Raw genomic sequence first — 26,548 nt, 5'->3', positions numbered from 1 at the left:
TCAGAAAGATTACCTGAACAGTCAATGGAGTTGTCCTACTAAGGTCTCTTGCACTGACCTCTGTGCTCTCACATCAGTTAATCCCTGTATTCAAGGTCCTTCACAGTTTATCTGCGCATCTGGTCTTATTCACTTATAAGGTATTTTCTTCCATCTTTGGCTGACCCCATTCTTCAGTCCCATACTCTCCGCTTCTTTCATTGTGAGACAAGAACCACCCTACTTCCTTCACAACAGGGCGTCCAGCCTCTTAAACCTTTGCAAAGCTGCTTTTCCTTTCTCCCTCCAAGCCTTCCCACTATCTGGAAGGGGAGAGCGACAGTGGGGTGCCACTGCACACCCTCCTTACCGGTCACCACTGGCCATCCTCAGTGCCCAAATAGTGTCCCAGGTGCACTTCTGGTCAGGACAGCACGGTTTTCTGATGCCTACAGTAAGTTTCACAAATAAATCTGAATGCATTTCATTCAATGTACAGCCTGTTAGAAATGATTATTATTTAGAACATGCAAAATTATTCATGAATCTGATTGAAAATCAGAAAATGAGATCTCCTATAAAAAGGGAAAAGACTTGAAAATACGGAAGCACTGAATACATGTACTGTAACTACATGACAGTTTTGATTCTCAAGTCCCTTAGTTACCTTTGGCAATATATTAAATAGTCAAAGATCGTTAATTCTGAAAGGATTTAGCTTCTGGTAACATCCTGCCATTTTCTACACTACTCAAAGACTCCTAAGAAACATTAGATTAAGTTCTCCATTTCACATTAAACAAAAAGTCTAATTCAACTCTTCACTAAATTCACTCACATAAAGGTCTCAGACCCAGATTGAATTAAAATCACTAGTATCATGCAGTCCCAAGCACACTTCATGTGCAGTTATTAGTCTCTGATAATTATTATTATTCTTCCATTTAATTTCTCTGTATGCAGACCAAGTTTCTCACTTAGCTGAAGTACAGCTCCATGTACCAGCAGCATGACAGAGCCCAGCAGTGGAAGCCCAACTCCCCTGCCCCAGCTCACCCTCCTGCCACCTATCCCGAGTCAGCTCTGCTATTCCTTTAATTGGCCACGGAGTTGACTTAATTTAAAAAAATGTCTGCAAACTACCTTGGCAACATTTTTTTGCTAGGCTAGCAGCTGAACTGGCTGGCTCAGTCACAAGGCGAGTACTGCAGCCAACTTCAGGAAAGCATCATACAGAAAGACAGAAGGGAAGGGACCCACTCCCACCCCCCCTTCTGCCTCACGTTCAACATCTGCAAGCTGTCCCTGTGGTACTATAGAATCATAGAATCATCTAGGTTGGAAAAGACCCTTGGGATCATCGAGTCCAACCATCTACCCTACTCTACAAAGTTCTTCCCTACACCATATCCCCCAACACCACATCTAAGCGACTTTTAAACTCATCCAAGGATGGTGACTCAACTACCATGATGTCATACGTCTAAAACGTCAGGTGTGGCACGGGGACTACTTTTTCACTTGGTTTTCCTAGCAGCTGCTAAACGACCAGGTCTCCTTGGTGTTACTGCAAAACAAATAGCATTAAGTGATAAAGTTAAAAATAACCATGCTTCGTCGTGATAATGGTGCGTAAGGGATATTGCAAGGATTCTTCCAGTAGCCAATGTGAGAAGTGTGGAGAGACATACACCCTTTGACCAGGGAGCAAGCATCTTTAATCACACCGCCAGCCATTTGAAAATCTGAAGGGATAGCAGGTATGTGACAAAATTAGAGTTAAACGCTGTCCGTACTAGCACATGTTACAGGCTAATGGCAGGCTGTCATAATAAAAAAACCCTTTTACATCCAAAAATTATAATCACACAATTTAATGGTCTGCATCTCCGTTTCCATGGGGCTACACTGGTGACTGCTATTGTCACTGAACTTTCTTATTTATATTTTAAAGTCCCGTGTCAGCAGTGTGCTCTGCTTCCTGCAAGCCTGAAAGGAGAAGGAAATTACAGCCTGACTCAGACACACGATGCACTGGATTGAACGAGCGAGAGTGTAAATGGCAAGAGAAACTTCAGTTCCGTTCTGTTCTTAAGGAACATAAGGAAGAAACGTCCTTTCACGGGGTGATTTAGAGATGTACTGGCCAACACCACACAAATCCCTCAGAGAGTCACACTGGACAGGTATCGTAATACCCTCAAGCACCATACGATATTAAACCAGAGATTCAAATATAAGCTCTTGGTTTCCAAAACCTTTTCTCTGGTCTGATCATACTGCAGAGGGGACTCCCTGGCAGAAGCAGCTGCACAAAGCCACCTGAGATCGCTCCTTCTCAGGACTGGAGATCCCTGCTGACCCCCCCACCTGCACAGTGGCTCTGCGTTGCCCTGCTGCTTTGCACCCTGCTCCTGGTTGGGAGGAATGAGAAAAAGGATGCTCAACCCACAGGCACCCTCCTTCCCATTGCAGCAACTGAAGAGACCATCCCAGAGCACCTGTGGCTGGGTGGTGGCCGAAGCTTTTCACTCCTACTTCAGCTTATGTGCAAGGTGGCTACAGGCCAGCGAAAATCTGCACGGGGCAAATTAATTCTGAGAACTTGATGTGAAACGTAGGCTGCTGTGACAAGCAAAAAGAAAACCATTTCTGCCTAATCACTATGAACTGCTTCCTCAATTACAAGTATGCACACAGCTGTAACAGTAAACAACAGCTTGCTTTAAAGACAACTCCTGCTAATTTTTGAATGAGGGAGTTGGAAAAGCTCATGTTAGTTTGGCTGAGTTTGTCTGTCATGGCAGCATGTGCATGGTTTTCAAATCCGTCTCTTTAAACACCTTTTACTGCACAAGCTCTCAAAAAAACCTAGGTCACTAGCAAAGCACAGTACTGAGGAACCATCTACTGAACCTTCACAAGCAGTTACAATGAACATCCTTGTGCAAAGACGTCACAAAAATGCCTGTGCATATATTAAAGGACTGAATGAGAAAAGGCGCAAGGAGATGGCTGAAAAGCTCAACAGCGGTGGAATTACTTGAATAAAGTTCATGTGTATCTTCATAGAATAACAGAATGGTTCAGGTTGGAAGGGACCTAGTTCCAACCCCCCTGCCATGGGCAGGGACAGCTTCCACTAGACCAGGCTGCCCAAGGCCCCATCCAACCTGGCCTTGAACCCTCACAGGGATGGGGCATCTTCTCTCCCTCTCTCTCACACATGGTCCTGCCTTCCTTTCCAATGCTGCTAACACTGGTTCCCACGTGAGATCTCCAGGACATTTCCAGGATAAAGGGGCAAGTCATTACCCCAGCATCCCCTGGGCTCTTGAGTTCTGTGCATGTTGCTAGGAACCCCCTCCTCACCATGCATGTTGGTAACGGTGATGCTTGGCTGAAATTTAATTCCTTTAGAAATGTCCATAATAAAAGTTTCACCCAGGGTTGTCTTCTCATTAGATATGAAAGAAAATGCACAGTAAAGAAGCCAAAAGAGAAAAAATCCCACAGTGGTGGTGGAGCAACCTGCATATCGGATATGTCCATTTTACTGCTGTCACTAGCAAAATACAACTTTTAATAGTGTAATTTTTAGCTTTAGGGGAAAACAGTCTTCCTTTTTTGTTCAGTAGAAGGAACCAACGCGCCTGAGAATGGGCTCTGTTGCAGCAACAGCTCCAACGCCTGAAGCAGGGCACAGCTGTGGGACCACTGTGCCTGCCAAGTCTGGGCAGATCCATCCGATATTCAGTGGTCATCCACCCACACAGCTTCAGCATCCTCCACACTACCCAAGGGTTGCTCACAAACAACAGACACGTGCAGAGACCATAACATTGTGTGTCATGCTTTTTTTTTCCCCCTCTGACACCTTGCAGCAAAATCAGTGTCTTGCCTCCCACCAGCCACATGTGGGCTTGCAGGATTTGACCATTTATAGTTTCCTGTCCCATGCTCACATTCCTACAGGACCGTCAGGTACATGCCCCCCAAAACTGGGAGACGTTTGACCAAAGTAGACTGTTTAGGTTAAAGATCAATTGTTACAAGTCCATAAAACAGAGAATACACAACAGAAAAAGCACAACAACCCAGAGAACTTATGTTCTTGAACTTTACAGCACCGTCTAACCTGATTTAAATTGGACAGCTTAATTATATATTTTGTCATAGGCCATGGCTTATCTACTTACTGTTGTTCAAAAGATAAAGATTGATTTAAGTGCAGTTCAGTTGTAAAAAAATCTTTTCTAACAAAATAACCCCAAAAAAGCAGAATCATGGAGCCTCAACCGCAGTGTCTCAGTAACTCTGTAAGAAATCCCATGTTTAAAGGCAAAGCACGTGCTTTTCAGTCTCACAAACTCCACCATGTACTGGGAGATGTGGCCCTTCTTGATGGTGTGGCATCAGCAATAGTACGATATTCTGCAGACAGGTCTGATGCATGTATTGGAAAAAAGGTAAGAACCTGTATGGTTGAATAGAGCCATACCCTATAGCTATACTATTGCTGCTATGCTAAGATGAGCACATAGGTAAACAGGCATTTTTTATGTCTACACAAAACATTTAAGAATTAATAGAATGATGAATTAAATAAAATAAGAACATCCAGTTTTCCATACAGAAGAAACAATTTTAGCCATTTATATGTGCATTAGCAATGAAGAAAAATAACGTGACAAGCTGAAGTGTCACCCTTAATTTCATTAGAATTGCAGTAGTTTTTTTTAAACAAATTCTAGATGCTTTCAAAGTAACATATTCTACTAATTTGAATCTCCTTCCTACAGGCTTCTTACAGCATTCATACACTTCTCTACCGAGGCACTTAGGATAATTTAAAAATTCTGCAAGGAAGCTGACTTTAATATCCAGTTTCGCAGAATCTTTACATAAGGAAATTTTATCCTAATTGAAAACAGTGTACACTTCATTTCTAGTGCCCTGTGTTCAGACGCACTCTTGGTAGGCACTTGTGTCTGATCCTCCCTCATATACACACAGAAAGGACAGCCCTGACCTTCATTGAGCACTGGGAAACACTTAAGACGAGTAACTACCAACTGCTGGAGCTACCATAAACCTCTCCTTTAAAATCAGTAACCTGAAATGCTTCACTGTTTTCAGGTTTTTCATCTTCTCTGTAGTCTAAGTGACGATGTTGTTTTAAAACAATAGCAAGAAAGGGCAGATAGTGCAGAAACCATGCTTCACAATAGCTTCAGTAGAACAATTTATTTAACACATGGAGTATTTCTCTTTACTTAAAGAGGAAGCCTTAGGAGACCTGCATTGGAAGGGATGTCCTGGGTAGTTGAGTCTACTCTCCACAATTGTAGTGGCTGCACGACATAATCCCTTTCAGATTTGCTAGCAATTAGCATCATTCACTATACAAGGTCCCCAGCTACTTAGTTCATCTCTTTGCCAGTGCAGAACCACAGCCGGATGTCAGTTAAAAGCTATAATATCTGGTTTTCAAAAGAACCCCTCATGCAACACCAACCCACAGAGATTTAAATTTTTTATTTTTTTATTTTTTACATCCTACAATGACAGATGAATTCTGCTGCTAATGCTCCTTTCTCTTAAACCTCACAAGCCTATCAAACCTTGCAACACGTTTTACATTCCTCTGCAATTATGCAGTCTTTGAACAGGAATTATTCCAGCTCTGATCTTCCCTGCAGCCTACTCAATAGTTTCACTATCAGTAACATTTCCTACCTATGGTTGTGGCTGGGTTTCTGATTGAGAAGTGAATCTGACCATGGCCATGAGCAGAATTCTCCCTATCAAAATGTGAACTTTCATACGTAAGACTTTCTAAAGTGAGAGCTTCTCACTGCTTGGATGGTCTGTGTACCAGGAAGGTCTTCGTGTGCCACTGGGCAGTTGTAAGCAGAACGTGCCTCCTGCCACCTGTTTTGCACAGGGTGCAAAACGACTTAAACTGCTGCTGACATTTATGGGTTGGCAGGTGGGGTATGACAATGTCAGTGCTGGTGAAATCTATAAATCTTGAATAACTGCAACTGAGTACTAGCAGGAAGAGTAAAGTAGATCTATGCAGCCAGAAACAGCCCATAGTTTCCAGCAGGAACACTTCCCAGGACTTCCTGCAAACTCAAGCAAAATACTGATTTAATCTGCCTATGCATACTTGTTTTTATGAGAAATGTGGCTTTTTTCATTAGTTTAGAAATCAGGAAAAAAAATCAACAAACAGGGACTGTGTCAAAACCTTTTCTTTTTGGAAAAATAAAACCTCTTAAATGTCCTTTGGATCTTGTTTAGGTGCTTTCACAGTTTGTGTAAAGGATTTAGCAATATTTTTGATGTGACCAAAAGTGCTCTATAGGAAAGAAAAATAAGCACATTTTAAACTCATCACAAGCACATGAAATAAGGATTAAAATATGACTAGGAGGTATACAGAACTTCCTCCTAGAACTGTTTATTTGGAACAGAAAAGCCCCAAATGTTATTGTTTGTTGCAGCAGGGCTAGTGCACCAGATAAAATGCAAACTGTGAGCTAGGCTGTGTATTAGTGCACATTCACAGATAAACCATGAGTACAGAACAACAATCGAGAAAAGCATTCATAAAGAAGAAAGGAAAACAGTTTATCTCTTGTTATGTTCAGTTAAGAAATTTTAAATCAGTTGATGCCAATCTCCTTTCAATTGGAACATGTCTTTGATAATGCTGCAATAGCTCAACTTTTTTGTTTTTTTCCCATTAAAAAAGAGATCTTTGATCTGCCAGGCCAGGCCTGCTACATTCAAATCTTGTCTGAAAATACATTTAAATAAATGGCTTATGTAAAGAAGAAAAAACAAAAATCAGCCTTTATAAAGACTGAAACTAAACTAACAAGCATTTTGACTTAAAGATTTTTAAATTAATGTGAATGTACCTCTGATTCCCTCTGTCTCCTTTCTGACTGTCTCCCTTTCTGCCCAAAATGAGACTTTATGAAAAGGAACATAGCACAGTTTTACTTGACCTGACTCCTTGACCTGAGATGGGAAACCAACAGTTTTGCCTCACCAGCCTAAAGCAAGAGTGCAAGCATGCTTCCTCCATATTTAACCAGCTCCTTTTGCTTTCCTTGCTTGTGGTTCACAGAAGTAATATCAGGAAATAAAAGGTGAGCTCCATTTACTTGCTTACAAAATGCTAGATGTGACAATTAAAACCCAGAGAGGGGCAACCAGGACAGTAAGCAGCAATGCTAACACTAAAGAGTGAACTCAATCTCACCTAAAGGCCACTCAGTCCTCCCACCCAAGATAATTTCTCACCGGCCAAGTGCCCTTGAAGGCCTGTGTCTGGATGGTAGGAAATCCAGTAGGGACATCAATAGAAACTAGGCTATATAAATTTACGGCCACCTAGCATTTGCTTTCAAATAAGCTTGCAGTCACAATCTAGTTTCAAGTGAACTACTTCTGGCATCAGAAAATTCACCCCCCAAGCCATTATTTTTATCAGGGACTCTTGCTCAAATGCTCATGAGAACATGAGAAAGGCCAAGAAGAAGATATCCGTTTTCAGAGCTGCTTCTTGGACCAGTGGAGGGGAAAGGTCAATTTAAGTTTCAACAAATTGCAACTGGAGTTTTACCAGAAAATATGCTCATTAGGTCACTTGGACACCACCACTACCATCAAGACCTCCCTAACACTCTACAAGTGAAACTGAAATTGGAACAGAGTTATTTTAAAACATTGTTTCTCTGCATTAAAACATTTCTTCTCTGTTCCAGTGTTTTCAGTGAATATATACTCCTGTTCCACCTTCTTTTGAGTTCTGAGCATTCATACTCCTCAGAGAGACAGAATAAAGAAATATTACCCTATGCACCAATACGGACCTGGAAAAGTAAGACTAACAAAAGCTCTTTGAAAATCTAGAAACCAACCATATAATTTTAAAAAAATGTAAATGACTTTTCACTGGTTCATTATTATTTCCCTTGGGAACACTACTGTAAAGTTAGATTCAAAATTTCATGACGTTAAGTTTGGTTTTAACACCTTCTGCCTTTCCTTTTCCATTCAAGTTCTTAATTTTCAACTCCTCTCATTGAAAAGTGATAGTTTCCAGAAGGTTCCCAGGCAGTTTCAGAAGAATATTTAGACCTCAGGAGCTTTTAGAAAAAATTAAAGATTAAAATATTGTTACATTATTTATCTAGTCTGGAAAGAGGGCTTTTAGAAGCTGAATATAAATTTATAGTAAATTTTCACTTTTTACAAGGGAAGTGGACTTGCATCTTTCAGTCATAATCAGGTAAAACCTAAAGGATTCATTTTTTAAAAAAAAGAGAGACAGAAGGAATGAATTACTGCAAAAAAATGTAATTGTTTCCACCCTGTAGAATATGCAGCCATTACAGTAGTTGAACAAGGCACTTTTGAGGGTGAACAACTGCAAATATAATCTATCATAGTTTTTCTTCAAAACTGTTTCCTTTGAAGTGTATCTTTAGGCTGCAGGTTACTCAGCAGCTGGGAGCACGCGTTACATCTCCCAGAGTAGGATGGCAGATCATTTTTCTAAAAATCTACTCTGAGACTATTTTGGTCTTACAGATTGATAGCTTTTTGTGCACAGAAAGACAATTTGCTGGTGCCACTACCTTTTAAAAAAAGCAATTATAAAGAAGTAATACAGTTTAGCAACATCTCAGTTGAATTCAATACCCCATGCACATGAGGGCAAAATCTGAAGCGAGGCGAGTCCTACGTACCTGACGTACCACATTTGGTGGCTGTCTCCCAAAGAAACATTAGCAGCTGAAAACAGTGCGTTATTTAACTGTCTGCATAAGGAACTGGCAGATTTTAAACCTCCTTTGTGTGACTTTTTTTGCCCCCCACTGAGATGCTACAATTTAATAAAGCTATTTATTTTAGCTAAATGCTTTTCATATTCTGACTTCACCACTGGTATCTTTGTTCTATACATTTTCTATGCAATTTTCCTGTAGGAGTATGGTTTTTCATTGTCCTGTAGCACTATGCTACCTAGACAGTGGCAAATAGAGCAGAAATTCACCACAGAGATCTACAGGTAAATTGTTTTGCACATTAATGCGTGCATTAAGATAGATAGGGTTTAATTACAACACAGCATATGTTCTTGCCTACTCTCTGAGTGCCTCAGATATGTTAACATAAGTTAAAATGAAAAGAACAGTCAGAGTTATTGGCTGAGAATAGAAGAAAAGAAAGGCCAAGTGGGGTGAATATTCCATCGTATCTCTGCTGGGTGCTCTGGAAGCCCAAATACTCATTAATGCAACTCTGATGCTACTGTTCGCTGTGCTGACTACAGCCTGAGTATACTCCTCAGGATATCAGCCTTGTCACTGGGGTGGCAAAGATGGCATCTAGTTGGGCTAGAATATAACCACGTGGGTCCTATTTTCAGCATCCCAAAATGTGAGGGCTCGCCCATCTCTCCTGTCCCCCACAGGCTCTGAGGCAGGAGAAAATCCTCTCCTAACGCTCATGGCCAGTAGTTGGATATTTCCTCTCGGATGTTGGGCAGGACTTGTTACCTACTTTTTTTCTCATCATTCATGTTTCTTAGAAACACTGATAAGCCAGTTTCTCCATCTGGCCTACCAGTTTCAAAGCACCAGCTTCAGGCACTGTCTTCACTTGAAACTGCCCACATCTGGCACAGTAATAAGGTAAGTCCAACTACTAAAGATTTAGTGAGAACTCTCACTCCTAGATGAAGTGACCTGGTTACTCTGGTAACCCTAAAGGAGCCCTGAAGCACCCTAATTTCTGCTGGAGTTGAAGATAAGTAGCAAAAGAAAGAGTTGTTTCAAAAACATACTGGGACATGACTGGTATTTTACGAGCAAATACTACTACCAAATTTTTTTGTCCAGGCTGAAATCATAAGTACTAGACACTGTATGTGGAAATCTGAACTGTGGCCCCTAGAAGGATCTGGAGAAAACTTAACGCAGAGCAGTTCTGGATGCTTCTTGCAGGCCAAACATCTCCTGCAAGACTATTTCTCTATCAAACGAAAAAACACCACACATGCACAACCCTGTTTCACATAATCTGCTTCTAAATGCAACTCTCTCATGCTTTTTGAGAAGTCAAATCTGCTGGTTACAACACAAGAAGTACAGGTGTAAGCATGCACGTGATCCTTTAAATGCTTGTGAGACACCAGACGGCTTCCATGTGCAAGTCATTCTCTTGCACGTTCACAGACCCAAAGCCCAGATGAATAAGAAGAAAAACATATATACCAATGACTGGAAACAGCACGTCAGTAGAGCTTTTGCAGCTTTTGCCTGGCTGACTTCTTTCATTTGAGTTTCCATCAAAGTGGTCATGACAGTACAGGAGCACTAAGGCAAATGCATGCTGTGTTATGAAGCAATGCAACCAGAACAAAACCCATGCGAGCAGAATCAAGGGTGACTGCTGCAGAAATGGCACCACTTTCTATGAGTACCTCTTGTATCTCAGCCTTGTGTTTTTACCCTCCCATAGCCACAGCTGCCCTTTCACTGTCTTCCCGCTAAATTGATTAGATTTGTTTGCTTGCTATAATTTGCTCTTACCTGTAAATTTTTGAGAAGTGGGTCCGCCCGTTACTATCTGTGTAGATAATGACTGGTACAGCAGAGCCTGACCCTGGTAGGGGTCTCTGGGGTCTGCACAGTACAGGTGAGTGTTACTTTTGCATTGCTTATCTGTCTGAAATAATGGCAGCAACCAGCAGCGCTGACCCTGGGGTCCTGCCTTTCCTCTACCTGCCTGGCTAGAGAGCTGTTGAACAGTCTTACTTCTTAATTCTTACTTCCAGGTGCTGATCCAAGCTGGATCCTTGCGTCTCCCATTTGTCTTTGCTCCTGTATTGGTCAAAAAAAGACTCAGAATCACAGTAGCATGCTGTATCTTAAACAGCACTTCCTGATGATTTCAGTGGAGGCCTTTGTGTGAAAACTGATGAGAATAAGAACTCCACAGACATGAGAAATGTGAGAATGAGTCCTAAATAATCAAGCAGATTGTATGCAAGATGCTGAACATCCCTCTCAAGGCAAGGCTTTCATTCTCAAGTATAAATCAAAGAGATGAGCTAGTATTAAGTCATCTGGTCTCTCCGCAGCTCAGATTTATATTTTACTCTACATTGTTCTTTCTTGTTCAATGTTTTAGCTAGCTGTCTGCTTAAGGCAGTGAAGGATAAAGAAAGATATAAGCTATGTTATCACTGATCCCAGTCCTCAGATCCCCTTTTCCCCTGCGTGCAAGCAATGTACATTCAGAGCAACTGGGAATGATATATCTAAGGACACGCTTGTGTACCATCACTATTTTTACAATGGCACTTTTCCTTACTGAGTTTCATAGTCATAGATAATAAATCCCTTACGCCTCTCTTATTCACTGACCATTAATAAAATGCCTGTATACTCAGATATGAGCATTCAAATGAGATTTGAAACTTCATGCTTACTTTGCCTATTTGTTTATCCTCATTTCTGGGCAAAACAGACAGCTGTGTAGGGTCTAGTTGTGCCTGAATAGTGTGCTTGCTTCTGGCAGTAGTGTTTTGAAAGCTGGCTTATATGTCCCTCTCTCCTCTTGTGCTCCGTATTTCTTTCCTCCTGTTGTACTGGCACGACTACTTCTGGATCAGGAGACTGATCCAAATGGGGAAAAAAAATACCAAACCAGGAAGAAACTGGACTGGGCTCACAAGGTAGCTGCACAACAGAAGGGCAACACAGAGGCAGGAACAAGTAATCTGGGACAGAAAGAGGCAAACTGGTAACTGCCACAGCATTCATACATAGAGACAGATTTATAAATGGAGCTTCCGCTACTGAAGGAGAACATTTTCTTCTAAATCTCTCCCTAGAGTCAATTATTAAGCAAGTGTCTTAAGATCTGCAGCCTTTTTGGCACCCTAGGTAAGGTGTGTACTTACTGTGCCCCCCCAGCCGGGCCATACACACAGCTCAGTGTGTCTGTAGGGAAGGAAGAAGATTTGGGAACCGATGGTTTCATCCTCGCTCTGTACACACTGTCCATGTACGTGGCAGATGTGAAACAGAAAACAAAAACAAATTTAGACTTTAAATCTGCTCCTTGCTTCACAGCATTTTTGTACATCCCTTTTTGCAATTGGCTTTACAGAAACACCTCGTCTGTATTTTCCATCTTAACATATGGAAAGGAAGAACAGTTTTGTAGCAGGAAAACTTCACTGTCCGTTCACAGAGTCTGGTAGGAGTCTTGTGGGTGCATGTAATAATCCAGAGCACATTTTTAGTGCCAGTTAGGTTTCACTTGGTGACACTTTCAAACCACCAATGCTATGTTGGCACTGGTGTGAGTCTCAAAATGAATCTAGGACCTCAGCTCACTGGAATTTTCAGCCCATGATAACTATGTAATGCAAAATCCGCACAAGCTTTTAACAGAGTCAACAGGGCTTATGTCACACTCCAGGCACATGGGACCCAATCTGCTCGATCTTTAACTAGGTCCCATCAGTATTCTGTCTCCAAGGCAGTGTTAGGTGCTAATGCAAGTGTTAATAACTTTCCATATTAACTACTGTCTAGGGAGTTTTTCCAGCTTTTCCTCCCCTTTACATTCTGCCTAAAAAAAACCCTATTAATAGCAAGGAAGAACAGTTAAGTGCTTGCAAGACAACAGTGGATCAGATTCTTATCATGCACTTTCATCCACTTCCAAAGGCTGATTATTCTTCACAAAGACATTTTAGACATATACAGATCAAAATAATTACTTGAGAAGTTATATTAATAGATTTAATGAAGAGCTATCAAAGAGACTTGAAAGTGTCCTAACAGTCACGATGAGCTATATGTTGACAGGGTTTTATGTAAAGAAGAAAATGAGAGGCAGAAGAAGAACTGCTGGTGTTCTCTAGACTGCCCGCACTGCTGTACAGCCCTCCAAACTCGGTGGACTTTGCAGGCAATATGAGACCTTGGGGGAGAGTTTGTTGTTTTTCATACTAAAACCCCTGCCCATGTCTGGAGTAGAATTATTTATGGATCTTCCCCCAACTACAGAGACAGTGCTGGTGGGATTTCTTAGGCCTTAAGCAGTGTGATGAGACACCCTGCTGAAGAGAACATAAAACCTTGTCTAAATTGAAAAACTAGAGGTATTAACCAACAGTGAGCAAAGACTCAGGCAGTGCACATTATGTGCTGCAGAAATTAGCAAGTGTCACATGGGTTGAGGGAGACGAATGACCATGGGTGCTATAGAAGATTTAAAAAAAAATAGTAATTACTTTTTCCCCTGCAAGTGTCACCATACAACCTTTAAAATATCTAGGTGCTACTTTTCCAGCAGACTACCTTTCTAAACCATATCATTCAATCCCACCTGAGCCTGACCCAAAGCATATTGCAATGTCCTCCTCAAATCCCAAATCCACCTTCCACTCCTCCAAAGCCGGTGCAGCTCAAAACTTCTCCAACTTCAAATTTTAGCAAAGTCCAGCTCACACTCACATCATCTGCAGAGCAGGAAATTCCACCTGCACTGAAATTTCCAAAGATGTTAGCATTTTGTACAACTTACTACTAAAAATTAGGCAACACAGATTGCTATGATGCATTATTGTGGAAAAAAAGATCCTTAGCTTATCTTCTTTCATACCCTCTGGAGAGCTGAAAATTAATAGGGTCAAAGCAGAAAACTCAGCTGAGATGAATTTGTGTATTTCACACAATTTTTTCAACCTCCCTCCCCCTCTTCTTTTTCCAACTCAAGTTTTTTCAATTTTTCCACCCATCCATTTTCAGCAACTGATTACAGAAATATCAAATTACAAGATACTATCCCAGGATGCTGCACAAAATCCCATCACAGAGAGCAAACAGTCTCTGAGACTAAATACTGAACAGACTTTGGGCTGTAGATATGCCCAAGGGACTTGATGAAGGCTTCGATCTTGGTAGAAGGCAGCTGAGAGAGACTGATGGTCCATTTTTAAGTGCTCAGTGCTACCACACAGGAGATGCTTGGTTTAGTGAGGAACCCTAGGGATGGCCCCCAAATGAAGTCCCATCCAGATGTTCATAGTACACCACGTCGCCAAGGGTCCCATGGAAGACATTATCTGCTTGGGAGCATGGGGAGGAAAAAGAGAGGGAGAGCAAGGAAATGTCTGCTGAGCGTACACACAGAAATAAAAAGAAAAGCCCTGGCCAAGTTCCAGAAATGAAAATCTGGCCCCAGTGAAGTAGGTGGGAGCTTTGCCACCAGATTTCAATGGAGACAGGATTTCACCCGATGCAAACAGTACTCTGGAAATATCCTCCCTCCAGACACACTGTGGGAGCCCTTCTGGCTCTGAATACTCACTGGAAACTCAGAAAGGGAAATTAAACCCCAAACAAGACAACAATACTGGAATGATTAATCAACAAACAAAAAGGATGCAACCACAATTTAGCAAAAAGTATTGCAGAAGTGGGTGGAAAGAAGGCAGCAAGTTCTTTACCTCCTAGACCACTGAATTTTGCCAGGAATAAGGAAGGATGCAAGGACTTGTGGTGCTGGGTACAGGGTGCCACGTCAAGACTGCACTGGAGGCAGTCTGCACAGATTCAACAGCAGGAAGAAAAACTAGCACAAATTCAGCCTTGGAGTATGCTCCTGTCACTAATGCTATATAAAGAGGCCAGAACCTAGCAACTTCAGCAAAGATTCCTAGGAGCAATCAGCGTCATCGCTCACAAATTCCCAGGCAGGCTAGTTCACAGAAAGGGCACGCTCAGCAAGTTCTGCAGTTTTGTAACTATTGAGGATTCTGGAAATGAGAAATACAATCCCTGAATACAATAAACAGACACAATGCCTATAAAGCCCCATCTATATGACAGCTATGACCCAGTTATTTAGCCTACAGTTGCTCTCTGATTTAGTTAGCATTTGGTTTTACAACACAACTATACAGTGGTCCTGGATGTTCCCTTTTCACTGGCTTAAGAGTTCAGGCTGCCTAAGACGTTAAGTTCTACCTTCCAGAGTGCCTGAACATCCCAAATCCACATAAAGTCAGCTGGAGGGACAAATTCCCATCACTGCTGGAACTCAGCCCCTACTTCCTAACCAAAGACATCTTCTTTGCTGCAGCTCTGCTGCAAAAAGGGACCAAACGGCACTGCTGCTGAGAACTACTGCAAATTGCGCCACTTTGGATGTGGTGATGACAGCATGTAGACTTGCGCACCTACCACTGACTAATACTCAAGTACCGTACTCCACTTTGAGCTGAGAAATCCCGATGAAGGTTCATGTCTACCTATCAATGATGGGTGAGTGACAACAGCTAACCAAGCATTAAACCAGAGTTCTCTGAGTGACTGTGTGTGACAGGCGCAGCATAGACAGGCACACACCAGGGTTGTGAAGCTCCCAAGGTCCTTTGAGCTTTTCTTGAGACTCCTCTTTCCTCACAAAACAACTGGAACATTCTGGTTTTGGCAGTGAGTCCTCAGCCACTCTTGTGATGGTGTGAGGCTCACAACCTTCCCGGAGCTCAGGCCATCTGCGAGTTTCCTCTCCCTGCTCTCTTCTCCCTCTCTCTCAAATAACCAGGGAAACTTCATTTTTCATAGTCCTTCCCTAGACCATGTGGCCAGCCTCTTCAGGTGACGGAGATCTCCTGAAGCTCCATGGTTTGCTGTCTCATTACCTGTGTGCCTGGACAGACCACTGGTCTTAATGTGAGTTCCTTGTCCATGGGCTCTGCCGTCAGCTCTCAGGATTGCCCAGCGTTAGCGACTACTGCCCAATGTCAGTAAAAAGCAAGGGGAAAAACAGAGGGCACGAAGGCAAAATAAAGCATCTCTGCAGTACTCTGCTGGCTCAGAGCAAGTTTTTCACCCAGTCACTTAGCTGGCAACTTGGAAAATGAAAAACAAATGTGTTTGGACTGACACTGATCCTTCTGCAGACTCTGGAAACAAAACTGGAGGGGAAGAGTGTAACTGGAGAGTTATCGAGCTCTTGTGCTCCCTGGCTGCCTCAACACCATTGTTTCCCCTGATGACAAACCAGAAGAACTTCTTCTTGGTGTGCCAAGATCCTGGGATGAAAAGCACAGACTACTCCTAGTGCTGGGCTTTGCACCAGGCTGCCGGCTCCTCTCAGCATGTGCCATGCAGCTGTGGGTGTAAAGGGCACACCATGGCCCTCCTTCCCAACTTCAATAGCAGACCTCGTAAAGAACAGCAGGACAAAGGTAATTATCTGCCATAGGAGCTACTCACTTCAGGAGTACTAAGAGGGTACAGCCCAGTCTTTAGTTACATTGTGGGACCATGAAGTAAAATCTTTCCTTCGTGATTCAAATCAGCCTCAAATGCATTTAAAAACAATTACTGGAAGGAACAAAATAACATCTCGTTTCGAATGGCTCTTGCCAGCACTCAAGGAGGCTTGAGAAAGTTGTATGCCACCAGCTGACAGGATGGCCACGGATGACAGCTGGGCCTCTAACTGCTCACCCCGTGCTGGCTCCAGGACTTAGATCACAAAAGGACCAAACGTGAAGCCAGTACTTAATCCACAAACAGAGACTTTAAAAATCCACTGCTGGGTTACTTGCGGCTATGGTTGCAAGTCCATCATTTCCAGGAGTCATTTTCACTGCCATGACACTGGCTGCAATATGAGGGAAAATGTCATTATCAAGTCTCTCCACGGAGCAAGGAGACTAATGGAAAATCATTTCAGCCTAGTCCCCTCACCTCTCTCCTACCTTTTACACATCATATTATTACTTGCCTTCTTTTTCACGCCCAGGCCCAAAGTAGTACCTAGAAATGGGTTGAAAATGTATAATTTTTTCCAGGACCTATGCTGACTCTATGTGCAAACCTATATTTTATCACATTCCTCTACCTCCCTTCAAGTATATCTGATGATTTTCTACAATAGTCTTGTCAATACTAATACACCAACTGGTATCAAACAGATATGTATTCTTTACTGATCTGCTATTTTACCTAAAAATCAGAATTTTAGACTCATACAATCCTCACTCAAAACATCTGACAACACTCTTTTTAAGCTGTCAGAAGTAGATTTTCAACAAAGAACATCACTTTCAGGAACAGGGAGACATGCAGACATTTTGAGAGTTACCAGTTCAAATGGTGCCCCTTAAACAAGTGAAAACTAAACACATTGAAAACATCCAAAATTATCCCTTTTTTTTGTACAAATTGGCAGCATCATTTCACTAGGCTCAGGTTTTCAAATACAGGAACTCTGATCATCAATCTTTTTGAAATGAGAAGTTCAAGTATGATTAAGTAACCAGATGAGCTTCAGTTGATGTAGGAAGATAAAGGAAAGGCAAAACCAAAATTCAACATTCTTTTTTTCTTGACTGAGGGCAGTAAAAGTGATCGCTGTGTTCACTGTTTATTTTATGATAAGCCCATAAGAATAACTTCCACGTGGTAACACGTAGCTCAGCGAGGAAAGAACATGCACGAATTTGCTTCACAAAGAATCCAAATGATACGCGGCAGGTTATCATGGTGAATGGGACCACTTACTATAAACAGTATCTGAAGACAAATGTAAGTTTATAAAGTTTATATTGTTTTGTGTTGACTGAAATAGCTTGTTCTGCCCACACAGGGGACTCAATCAGTTTGCCAGTCAACACACTGATTTGCACACAAGCTGGAAGTGTTTGCAGTGCAGCAGAACGAGATGATGCTTAAATTTACTTACCCTGTAGATTTCCGCTGGGCTTAAAGGCCATTGCTCCAGTGATAAAGCCCTCAAAGGCCATTTTTCCCGCACTAGGGATTGGTTTGTGATTCGGGTTTCTAAACATTTATTTCAGTGCAAATTCTGCCAGAAAGAGGAACTTACTGCTTGTTGTGAAGTTACCCTCCCCAACCTGGGGAAAGGAGTCCACATCTTGGATGACTTGTAGTACTCCCACAGTCCGCGCCGGGGGATCCAGGGCTACAGAGCTCTCGTTCACTGTTATGTCACTGGCTCCCGTTATCTGGTTGGTTGGAGGTCCTCCTATGGACGCTTCCAAGTCTGGAGGTATATCATCCATGCAATCTGCATTTGGCTAATGGGAAGAAAAGGAAGAAAATCGAGCTTTTACCTGATAACAAGATTTAATTTACCTGTTCCCACTTCTTTAGGGTTTTTTCACTTTCTTTCAGTACTGAAAATAGCAACATATGATGAATAAACACGCACAGTTTGTTTGTTTGCATGTACTTAAAACTTCTTAATACTATCTGTTGCAAGAGAGACCCAAAGTACACATTGGAAATATTCAGTATTAAACTGTGTCACCTACAATCTCTAAATATTCTTATTTATGCTTTTTAAAGCATTTTGGAGAATGCACATTAAAAAAAAAAGTATCTCACTTATTGATATGATCTGCTCAACATAGGCAGATTGCTGAGTCAGATTACAAATGTAAACAGAGACAGTAGCTGAAGGGCAGTGATTATCTTTTCCCTAAACATACATTTTATAGAGCCAATATCAGAGCTTTCAGGAATAGGAATTCAAGGAAACTGCCTGTGGGGGTGCATCTATGTGTGAGGTGCAAAAATAGAAGCTAAAGCTGTTTATAAGGCAAGTCTTTTAACACCATATAGCTAATAACTATAGCTAATGCTATATTTCCTACAAAATAAAATTATGAGAAAAGAAACAAGCAACAGTGTGTATTTGAAGAGTATTATTTGATCCCTAGTCTTTCCTGCTGTCTGATTCAGAGAGACCAAGAACCTGGTTCTCGGCAAGTTCTCTCTTGCAGTTACATAGTGAATGTCCCAACACCTCCAGAATAAGCCATGCTCTTCAAGTCAAGTGTCTGCCTTTCCATTGACCTTACAGGGAAGCAATAAGATGGGGCTGTGGCGCCCACCTTTTGCACAGTATCCTTAGCATTGAGCACCTGTTCATGAAGAGCACTGAGACTTCAAGCGGGCACTGGGCAGCAAAGAGGATCATTTGTCCAAAGACATTATATCCAAGAATAGTTTCTACCCTTGATGTCTCTTAGCTGGTTTTAAGCCTGACGCTCCCATTGATACAGCAGCAATTTTTATTGAGCTCCCCATTAACACTGGTGAAAAACATGTGAGTAAAAAAGCTCTTTTTCCTCTAAGAGGAAACTGATTCTTGTGCCATTTGCCCATAGAAGAAGGTCTAGTTCTCCCTGCAAGGCATGGAGAAAAATGGTTTGCATAACTATTACAAGAAATGGCTTTTGAAGTTTTAATGTATTGTAACAAAACCAAGGCTAAATCAGAAATAAGGATGCTGTGTGTAAGGGTGTAAAGCTTGCAAAATAACAGAGGGACATAGCAAGGTTGAGCTGTAACTACACAGATAACTTCACTTTTCCTAATTTAACAAGGTAAGTTACAGAATCACAGAATGATATGGGGTTGGAAGGGATCTCTGCAGATCATCTAGTGCAACCCCCCGGTCAGAGTAGGTCCACCTAGAGCAGGTTGCACAGGAACATATTCAGGCAGGTTCTGAATGTCTCCAGAGACGGAGACTCCACCACCTCTCCGGGCAGCCTGTTCCAGTGCTCTGCCACCCTCAAAGCAAAGAAGTTGCTCCTCATGTTTAGATGGAACTTCCAGTGTTCCAGTTTGTGCCCGTTACCTCTTGTCCTGTCACTGGGCACCACTGAAAGTTGTTCCCATTTATCTTTATTGTCCAGGAGTCAGACAGCTAATCTGGATCAGTCACTTAGGTTTCCTCTAACTTCAATGGTTTGAGACAATTTCTCTGTGTGATTCATCCCACCCTAAGCTATGTGGTATGAATTGCCCCCTCTGCCTTGCCACTGCTCAGCACTAAGCAGAGATGGGGCTTAAGCTCCTGGACTGGAAATCCAACATCCGGATGGCTAAAGTCAGAGGAGGTGTGCTCTGCTCTGTGGATCTGATTTTTGCTACGCTTAGTTGTCTCACTTGCTAAGGCAGTTTTGAAAATCTCACTACCTGCCTATCTCCAACAGCAGGCACCTAGAAACCAAAGCAAAATATGACACAGCAAAGACTTAAGCAGAGGCTTAGCTTTAAGCACAAGACTAATCCCTTTGAACTCAGGGATAGAAGGTTACCATATGCTTACATTTTTTGCAGAACCAGGAACTTAGCACGTTTTCTCTTTTCACATTCATTCCCTATCTGATTGTTGCCACCTCATAAATATTATTTCACAAATGTCCTTTATGAAAAAAGCAGCTGTTTTAAACAATCCTCAGGTGACTTGTATCCACAAACTGAAGTTTGGGATAAAAATTAGAATTGTCATTGTCTGGCTTCAGTGTAATCCACAAGCAGCGAGAGCTCCTCAGAAGTGGGATAAAGGCACATTCAGCTATACCAGGTTTTAATGAAACTCATTGAACCAATACTTTTCTAAGTGAAATACCAATCATTTATACGTAGGACTTGGATCCAAAATTATTCCTTAGATCTATCATTCTTTCCCTCACCCGTAGTTGTTATAACAAATGCTTTCAGAATTTCATTTTTGACTTAAATTTAGCTTTGATGGCAGCGTATCTTAAGGAAAAAAGCCTGTGTTTTTTCTTTTCTACTCTAGGAAGAATTATTTCAAATTTTTGTCAGGGGATCAGTTGTCTGTCCTTTGCTCTGATTCCAGTTATTCCTAGAATGGGGTTTTATCACTAACTTTTAAACCTTTAAAAATGGGGGATTATAATTGAAAGCCAAACCAAACATTAAAGATGCAAAAATAGTATTGCTCAATATAATTAATCTCTTTATTCCTGAATCATTTTTGTTGGAAAAAATACCCCAAACTAAGCAGCATACTATAAAAGTAATGATATGAAATACTGATCGAAAAAAATACATTATGGCTTTTGCTGTCAGAGTGACCCAGATACATTTGCTAAGTTTAATTATATTGGTTTCACTCATTCCCTGCATGTAAGTGCTTTGAGGGCACAATTCCACTAGAGTCAAGGGAAGGCTTTGTATTGACTTCTGAGGGCTTGGCTAAGGCTCTTAGTGAATAGCTTCAAGTCATCCAATCTGCTGCCAAAAATGCAGCTGTCTGCATATCCAGCAGATATTTGCAGAAAAGGGGGAGAAGCAGAGGGAAACTATTTTACGTGATAGGATCACCCCACTAGCAATGTAACTTTTTGAAAGTGAAAGACAGTTTCACCGATAATTCGCTTCCAATATTACAGCCAAAAGAGGTATAGCCTGAGCTGAATTCACCAGCAAAGACACAGTGGAAAGGGTTACACCAAGTGTTTGCTGATAGATAGTTAGTTAATAATCCTCTGGAGCTGCAAAGAGCCACGGCGAAAAGCCGAGATGCTGGATTGCTCAGCTACTGTGAAAATGAGTGCAGTCACTCTGGTGCCTCACGGCAGCCTGAGGAATCTGGTTTGAGGGCGGATAATATCTGAAGTCTCTGTTACAAAGTAAATGGAGAGTTTAGATGTGAATTGAATCGAAACATTTAGATATTTGGGTTTTAACCAACCAGTTCCTGGAAAATCCCGAGTCTTCCTGTTAAATGAAGCACAATATATCCGCAGTCACACGAGCCAGCTCTTTAATAACAACCACAGGACAAAGATGCAGCTGGCATGAAAAAAACCACCATATTAGCCCTGCCTATGGTAAGATTTCCTCATTCCCTCTATTGTAAAAGCCTGCAAAAGGACTTTCGCAAATTTGTGCTCAAGACTCCCATCAGAGACTGCTGCCTGCCTAAGGCTGCTTTTCCGTGTGTGGAAATTTTAGCTAAGATGGCTCAGCGAGACTCAAGATTGTGATTAGGGAATGGCATTTTGCTTTATCCACTCTACAGAAATCTTTGCCACCTCTCACTGAGAAGCCCTAGAGCTTTACAGCTTCTTCCAGGGAAACATCCTTTCCCACAACAGGCTTCTGACATCTGGCTAAGTTATGAGCCTCTGAAAATATCAGTTCATGTGTGCTCATAGAGGCTGGTGGCTTACTCAGGACCAAGACCCACACTCTCCAAAGAGAAGAGGGCTTTGCATGGTGCCAGGAAGCTCATAGTGGCACCAGAAAGCACCAAACGGAACCGATGCCCACTCTGGGCTGTCCTCAGCTGATGCCAGGCAGTGAGAAGGGTGAGGACACACAACTTCTGGGTGAGTGGAGAACAGGTCCTGTGAGCTGAGCAGGAAGCATGAGCAGTGACACCAGGGCAGGAGCTCAAAAGGATAAAGGCTGGGAAGGAGGGGTTATGCAGAGGAGAAGCAGGAAAGGGCATGAGGTAAGAGAGGGAGAGACAGGAGTTGAGGCATATTTTAGAAAGAGAAGGCAGAAAAAACAAAGAAAGAGGAGCAACTGGTAGCAGCATAGGAATTTTTAACCCCCAAGCTACCAGATGCTCTTAGGCTTCTACTTCCTTTGCTGTCAGCCAGAGGAAACTCCTGACACGAAGGCTACCATCTGCTCCCAGTTCCCATGGACAACAGCTCTGACTGTAAGTCACCTCCAGGGGTAAGGCTCTACCATGCAGCTTGCCCTTCATGAACCTAACCAATGATCCATGTGGGTGGGAGCCAGAATGCTTCCTGCAAACGATGGAGTGGGCTGTTTTCAGTTTGCTGTCTTAGAACAGAAATTCATACAATAAAACCCTCTAAGCAAACTTTGCTAGTGGAACATTAACATCCAAGTGCTTGATTTGTAGTGTTAAGACAGACCAGCACTAAGGCTGATTCTGAAATCTTAATTTGACCCAGTTGTTTATGTTGGTTACAGCAGTATCTTTTATTACATGCTCAGTACAATTATTTCCACAGAAGCTCCATGCGGAAAGCTCTCACTGGGGGGAGCAGAATGGATGCCCCTTCTGTTATGCAGTACAGAGAGAATGAGACAGGGAGCTGTGAGAAAAGAAATGATGGCTGAGGAAACTGAATGGCACTTTTAATTATTCCTGGTAATTAGGTCCTATACCTGCCATTACAGAGCTGTTCATATGTAGTAAAAGCCAGTCATGTAAATCAAAACCTTTACACATGGCCTCTGGGCGTGTTTTCCCTTCCTCTCCATTTACCCAGCCCCAGACAGCCTGCGGACACACTGAGCCTTCAGCAGCTGTCACTGAAGTCAGTGAGAGCAGTATTCTGGATGTAAATACTGACTGACAGGACTAAACTTTCTGGAAAGATCTTAACATCTCACCAGAGGCCTCCAAAAAGTGGAGGTCTGATTTGTCTGTATCTCCTGATTATGAAGCTGGATGAAGACCATGTTAATGAAATGCCTGGGCAAACATGGGAATGGACCAGTGTGAGAGCAGAAATCATGTGGTCCTGCATGGCGCAGAAGAAAGCCATGGAACAATATACTGGCTACAGAGAAGAGGTGTCAAAATCCTGGGTAACTGTTCACTGGCAGACCTGTGAACTGAGACGTGGAACTTGGGGAAAAAATTCTGTATTTAAGCCTAGGTGCAGAGACGCTGAATGGCAGAGCCAGTCTTCATTCCAGCCTTTCCTCACATCTTAAATACTGATTTCACAGTTGTATCATCTTTTAATATTCTAAAGATAATACACAAGCTTAGCAGAAAAAGTAGCCCAAGTATAATGACATGTTACCCTATGTTACCCTATGCTCTACTTCGTTTTTCCCATTGCATATTTTTAGCTTAGATTAGGCTGATTAACATATCTGCCTACTTCAGTAAAAACATACTTCATCACTTGCTACGGAACCTCTTCTGCAGCAACCTGCTTGGCTTCCTAGTCTCCATAAAAATGAACTCTTGGGGAATGGCTGCACTGGCTCCCCTAATATGTTCACATGAGCTATTGTACTTTATATAGCTCTTTCATATGTGAGCTGGCATGTCACCATCTGTAACTGGGGAGGGTATTTACAGCACCTGTTAACGCACCGACCGGTGGTGTTTCAGTATTGAGCTTCACTATCACGTGGCAAGCCTTGCACGGTGTGAGAAAGTGACTCACTCCTTCCTGGAGAAGCCCCTGCGGTTAGGAAACTGTATGGCAGCCAGGACACGCACTATCTGAATGTAAACATGCAACCTAAAAAGATCAATTGCTTTGGCAGCTTCTAACCACATCTGAATGTTCCAAATATCAAAGAGCTTAACAAATTCTTATATGTCATATGGTCTGCCACACGCTCAGTTACTGGGAGAAAGGCTCCCTAATTGGAATTAGGAGTACAGAGCTTGCTACAGATAGACTTTAAGAGAAATGTGACAGAAAAAAAGATTTGCCTCCCCAGAATGAGCAATTAGCTGTCCTGGACTAATATAGCAGGGAAAATTTTATTTGCAGACCTTCTGCTTTGAGATTTGAACTGAGAGCATGATTAAAAAAATAAACCCAATTCTGATTTAAAACACAAACAAAACCTAGTGAAAGAATCTATAAATCTACCAAAACATCAGCAAACAATCCTCTCCTTCACAAAACAGGCAACCACAGACACAGAAATCCCAACACCAAACTGACCCCCATACACACACTCTTCCTTGCTAATAAAAGTGGGGCGCAGGAGAAAGGTAGAGTCAGACATTTCAGCTTGTACTCCCCTTAATAAATCAATTAATATATCAATAACATGGCAAGAAGAGTAGGATGAGAGAAGACAGGCAAAGGGCTAGGGATACATCCAAGTGGCTGGTGTTTCCCTTCTGCCATGACCAGCTGCTCTGCGACGTGCTTACCGGGATCCCTAGAGCTTTTAGAATATTCATTTTACACATTGGGCAGGTACGATGGTCTAACAGCCAGGGGTCTACACAGGACTTGTGGAAAAGATGCCTGCAAGGAAAAACAGGATATTTTAATTCAAATCCACCACAGAACAATTTAATACTTAATATCAGAAACTTCTTCTGAATTCAGTAAAAGTGAGTGTATTTCAAATGTGACCTCTGCAAGGACTGCAAAACTATATCCTACGTGCCCAAGACTGAAATTATTTCTGCAGCATTTCAAGTACAGTGTTACTCAACCGAATTTGATAAAGACAATATGCACATAATTAGAGAATTAGGAAAAATACATAAAATGCATCAGCAAACCCCATATTATTTAAATCTTAAAGGCTGCCAGTAAACAAAACTTGCTTGCTGATAAAAACCACATTAGTGTTTCTTAATGGTTTTACAGACAAACCTGATTACCCATAATTTAAATATGAAGCCATTGGGGGTCTGGTATTTTTTCGGATGCACGCATAAGGAAATAAAGTGAATTAAAAAAAAATAAATCCTACTTTTCATTTAAAAGGAAAAAAAAACGGGGTGATGCTTTCAAAAATATTCTCCCTGACTTTCCTGCTCTTTAGAAGTTGCCCATCAGAGTGAGCTCCTAAACAGTTCCAGCCCTGAAGGGGTTGTTGCCAATCCCATGCTCCGTTTGAAGTGACCACTAAGCAACTACCAGAGCCCTGTGGCTGCTGGGGGCCACTTTTCTTAGACATTATACAGGTGGAGGAACTAAAAGCTTCTTGTCTAGCTCCACCTGACACAAACTGAGATTGGACATAGAGATATTTATTGTGTGTACCTGACTGACAGACTATATTTCCTCTTGTGAACGTATTCTGTTACCCTGTGGTTATACAGGACAGATGTTACAAAACACAGGAATGTGGGGCTCGGGATTTAAGCAACGCTGCTGAGTGGGCCAAGTCGACCAGTCAGGACTCAGCCCAAGGCAGTGAGGTTTGTTCAGCTCCACTCCTTCTGAAGAAAAGGAGGAAAGTTTCCTACCACGTACACAGCCTCAGAAATTACACTGGCATGTAGGAAACTGAAAATCGATTTGCCTTCCTAAAAATCTTTTTTATCAATTAATTGAGTAAAATAGAATAGCTCAGTTGAAAGGGACCTTAGTCCAACTGCCTGACATAACTTAATAACTTAAGCAAAATTGAGAGTATTTTATTCTGAAATATGAGGCTCAATTCTTGCTCCAAAATCTTGCTCCAAAATTTGCGAACTAAGACTAATCTGCTTGTTTTGAAACACCAGGTAGATCAGCTCAAAAATTTCCTTTCTAAGGCTTGCAATAGGTGTCCCACATTTCACTTGGCAGAGTCTGGAAGCCACGCTTCAGTCTGCTTGAACTTTAACATTTGAGCAGTCCCCAGCCTGCCCTTCCCTGTGCTGCCACCGTCCCACGTGCATCGCTCAAGCAGCATCGCCACACAAACCCATCCGGTCACCGCAGGTGGAGACAGCTCATGGCTGCCCAAGGCTCTGCTCCATGAGGAAATGTAACCTCTGAGAAAGCCAGAATCACACACACAGAACCATAGGGGTTGGAAGCGACCTCTGGACATCATCAAGTCCAACCCCCCTGCCAAAGCAGGTTCACCTAGAGCAGGACGGACAGGAACACATCCAGGCAGGTTTTGAATATCTCCAGAGAAGGAGACTCCACAACCTCTCTGGGCAGCCTGTTCCAGTGCTCTGTCAC

The 26,548-nt window shown here is 42.1% G+C and overlaps 1 protein-coding gene across 1 annotated transcript in view; it reads right to left on the bottom strand.

Moving 5' to 3' along the window:
• The window catches only part of RNF150 (ring finger protein 150), a 122,764-nt gene that overhangs the window by 7,888 nt on the left and 88,328 nt on the right, over nucleotides 1-26,548 (bottom strand). The window contains exons 5-6 of the mRNA XM_074154771.1: nucleotides 24,787-24,883; nucleotides 17,932-18,142 (exon numbers count right to left, since the gene is read on the bottom strand). Of these exons, the coding sequence (XP_074010872.1) occupies nucleotides 17,932-18,142; nucleotides 24,787-24,883 (308 nt within the window). The remainder of the gene's footprint in view (nucleotides 1-17,931; nucleotides 18,143-24,786; nucleotides 24,884-26,548) is intronic.

The sequence above is a fragment of the Numenius arquata genome, chromosome 10 (assembly GCF_964106895.1).
Source record: "Numenius arquata chromosome 10, bNumArq3.hap1.1, whole genome shotgun sequence".
Taxonomy (NCBI): Eukaryota; Metazoa; Chordata; class Aves; order Charadriiformes; family Scolopacidae; genus Numenius; species Numenius arquata.
Note: the sequence above shows the minus strand (reverse complement) of the source record. Positions and strands in the feature narration are given on the sequence as shown.